At 45.3% G+C, this 2500-nt stretch overlaps 1 protein-coding gene across 1 annotated transcript in view; it reads right to left on the minus strand.

The window, feature by feature from the left end:
• Positions 1 to 2500, minus strand: part of LOC134192900 (phospholipid-transporting ATPase ABCA1-like) — a gene marked incomplete at its 3' end in the record, with an annotated part of 22819 nt that overhangs the window by 4999 nt on the left and 15320 nt on the right. The window contains exons 21-25 of the mRNA XM_062661655.1: positions 2486 to 2500; positions 2163 to 2249; positions 1219 to 2098; positions 604 to 676; positions 363 to 548 (exon numbers count right to left, since the gene is read on the minus strand). The exon at positions 2486 to 2500 is cut by the window's right edge and continues 117 nt beyond it. Of these exons, the coding sequence (XP_062517639.1) occupies positions 363 to 548; positions 604 to 676; positions 1219 to 2098; positions 2163 to 2249; positions 2486 to 2500 (1241 nt within the window). The remainder of the gene's footprint in view (positions 1 to 362; positions 549 to 603; positions 677 to 1218; positions 2099 to 2162; positions 2250 to 2485) is intronic.

Here is a 2500-nt window from a genome sequence, read left to right on the forward strand (position 1 = left end):
TTTCAAATATATGTATTGGACAGACAGACAAACAAACAGACATACATACAGACAGACAGACAGACAGATAGATAGACAGAGAGACAGAGAGACAGGCAAACAGAGAGACTGACAGACAAATGGACAGACAGACAGACAGACAGAGAGACAGAGAGACAGAGAGACAGATAGACAGACAGACAGACAGTCAGACAGACAAACAGATGGTGTATAATAGTTCAATGCTTGAAAAATATGTATTGACAAACATACATGCAGACAGACAGACAGACAAACAAACAGTTACAAATGAAACACCACAACTTACAGCAACAGCACCCAACAAACACAACAGCGACACCCACACCCACACTCATTCCTACCTTCCAATCCCGACTCAATGTCCGATGTCAAAGCGGCAGTCTCATCAGCCATCACTTCATCATCATCATCGCTGCCTTCTCCATCAAATTCCTCGTCACCGTCACACACCAATGAGGCACGAGCCTCAAGTGAATGAGACGACGATTGCTTGCGTTTCAACCACCTCCAACGCTTACGCCGTAGTTCTAATAGACGAGACATCACAATGTTGTTGTACTGAATTGACTTGATGTTACTGACTGTTTAGAATGGATGCACCAGTTGTAGGGTCGGGCTGAGTTTCTTCGGCTTCGTTGGTCACCTTCAAAAATACCTACAAAATGAAATGCGTGAATATAGCAAATGTCTGTTTGTTTGTTTGTTTGTTTGTTGTCTCTTGTTTGTCTATCTGTCTGCCTGCTTGTTTGTTTGTCCATTTTTTGTCTGTCTGTCTGTCTGTCTGTCTGTCTGTCTGTCAATTTCATTTATTGAAACACAAACTCTACGTTACATTTCTAACACTAAACACAAGCAATCTACTGAGTTCAGCTTTAGTTTAATGCAAACTGTCTGTCTGTCTGTTTGTCTGTCTGTCTGCTTGTTTGTTTGTCTGTTTTTGTCTGCCTGTCTGTTTGTTTATCTGTCTCTCTGTCTGTCTGTTTATTGTTTATTGGTTTGTCTGTTTGTCTGTCTTTGTTTGTTTGTTCATTTGTCTGTCTGTCATTAATTTCTGCTTGCTTGTGTGGGGTGTGTGTGTGTGTGTGTGTGTGTGTGTGTGTGTGTGTGTGTGTGTGTGTGTGTGTGTGTGTGTGTGTCCCCGTGCAAAACGAGTAAGCACACAGACACACACAAAATGCAACATGCAAACAATCCTACTTCTTCCAGTGACGTATCTGACATTCCGTAGCCTGCAACACCCAACTTCGCCTTCTGTTTGTCCAAATTGCTCAACAACAGCGACAGCTGATGCCCATTAGCTGCTCCACTTGGCAACAAATAGTTTATCTCAGTGCCAATATCCTCCATCAGTTGAGCCTCCGGGATGTGACTCGTCACAACATCAGTCACCTTGTCCGTCACGCACATCGAGTCAACACTCTTCTTCGACTTTGACTTCTTCTTCTGATTGAAATCCTCAACAAATGCATCCACACTGCCTTCCGATCTATTCCTACGATGTCCCCCAACCAACGGCTTCATTCCCATACCGTCAGTATACGACACAGCGTCAGCGTCTTGACACAAATCTGGCACATGAACAGGCCCACTACCGGATAAAGACGCAGACCGAACGTTACTCAACGTCGGCAGCGAACCGGACTTATCGTTCAAGGTATTCCCCACCAATAGGCTCGAGCCTGAGTTGCTACAAAGAGCTAATGATGTCATTGATCCAACGAGTTGCTTAGCAACGGTGAGATAGTAGCCGTCAGAGAATTGCCGCTTGAGGTATAGAGATGACCCGACGCAACATAACTTTCCGTGTGAGATGATGGCAATGCGATCGCCGAGTACGTCGGCCTCGTCCATGTAGTGAGTCGAGAGAATGACCGTGCGGTTCTCTCGATGTTTGATCATCAAATCCCAGATACCGCGTCTTGCGTATGGATCAACACCGGCCGTTGGTTCGTCGAGGATTACTACCTTCGAGCCTCCGACGTAAGCCATTGCGACGGAAAGTTTTCTCTTCATGCCGCCTGAAAGAGAGCTGACCATTGCATTACGCTTCTCTGTGAGATTGAGATCGTCGAGCCACCTGGACACACGAGATACAGACGAGTGATTAGATTGCATGACGAATGTTGAAAGAAACAACTGACTTGTCAATTTCCTTCTTTAGTTCCTTGTCGGAGACTCCGACATTTTTCAACTTAGCGATAAGCCAGAGATGTTCGGTGACTGTTAGTCTAAATGGCAATGGCATGAACACCTGGTTTGGTGACACACGCAGACACACAGACACACACAGACACAGACACACAGACACAGACACACAGACACAGACACAGACACACAGACACAGACAGACACAGACAGACACAGACACAGACACAGACACAGACACAGACACACACACACACACACACACACACACACACACACACACACACACACACACACTCCATGTTGTTTCATAACTCACTTGTTGTACAAAACA

This window comes from Corticium candelabrum, chromosome 17 (assembly GCF_963422355.1).
Source record: "Corticium candelabrum chromosome 17, ooCorCand1.1, whole genome shotgun sequence".
Taxonomy (NCBI): Eukaryota; Metazoa; Porifera; class Homoscleromorpha; order Homosclerophorida; family Plakinidae; genus Corticium; species Corticium candelabrum.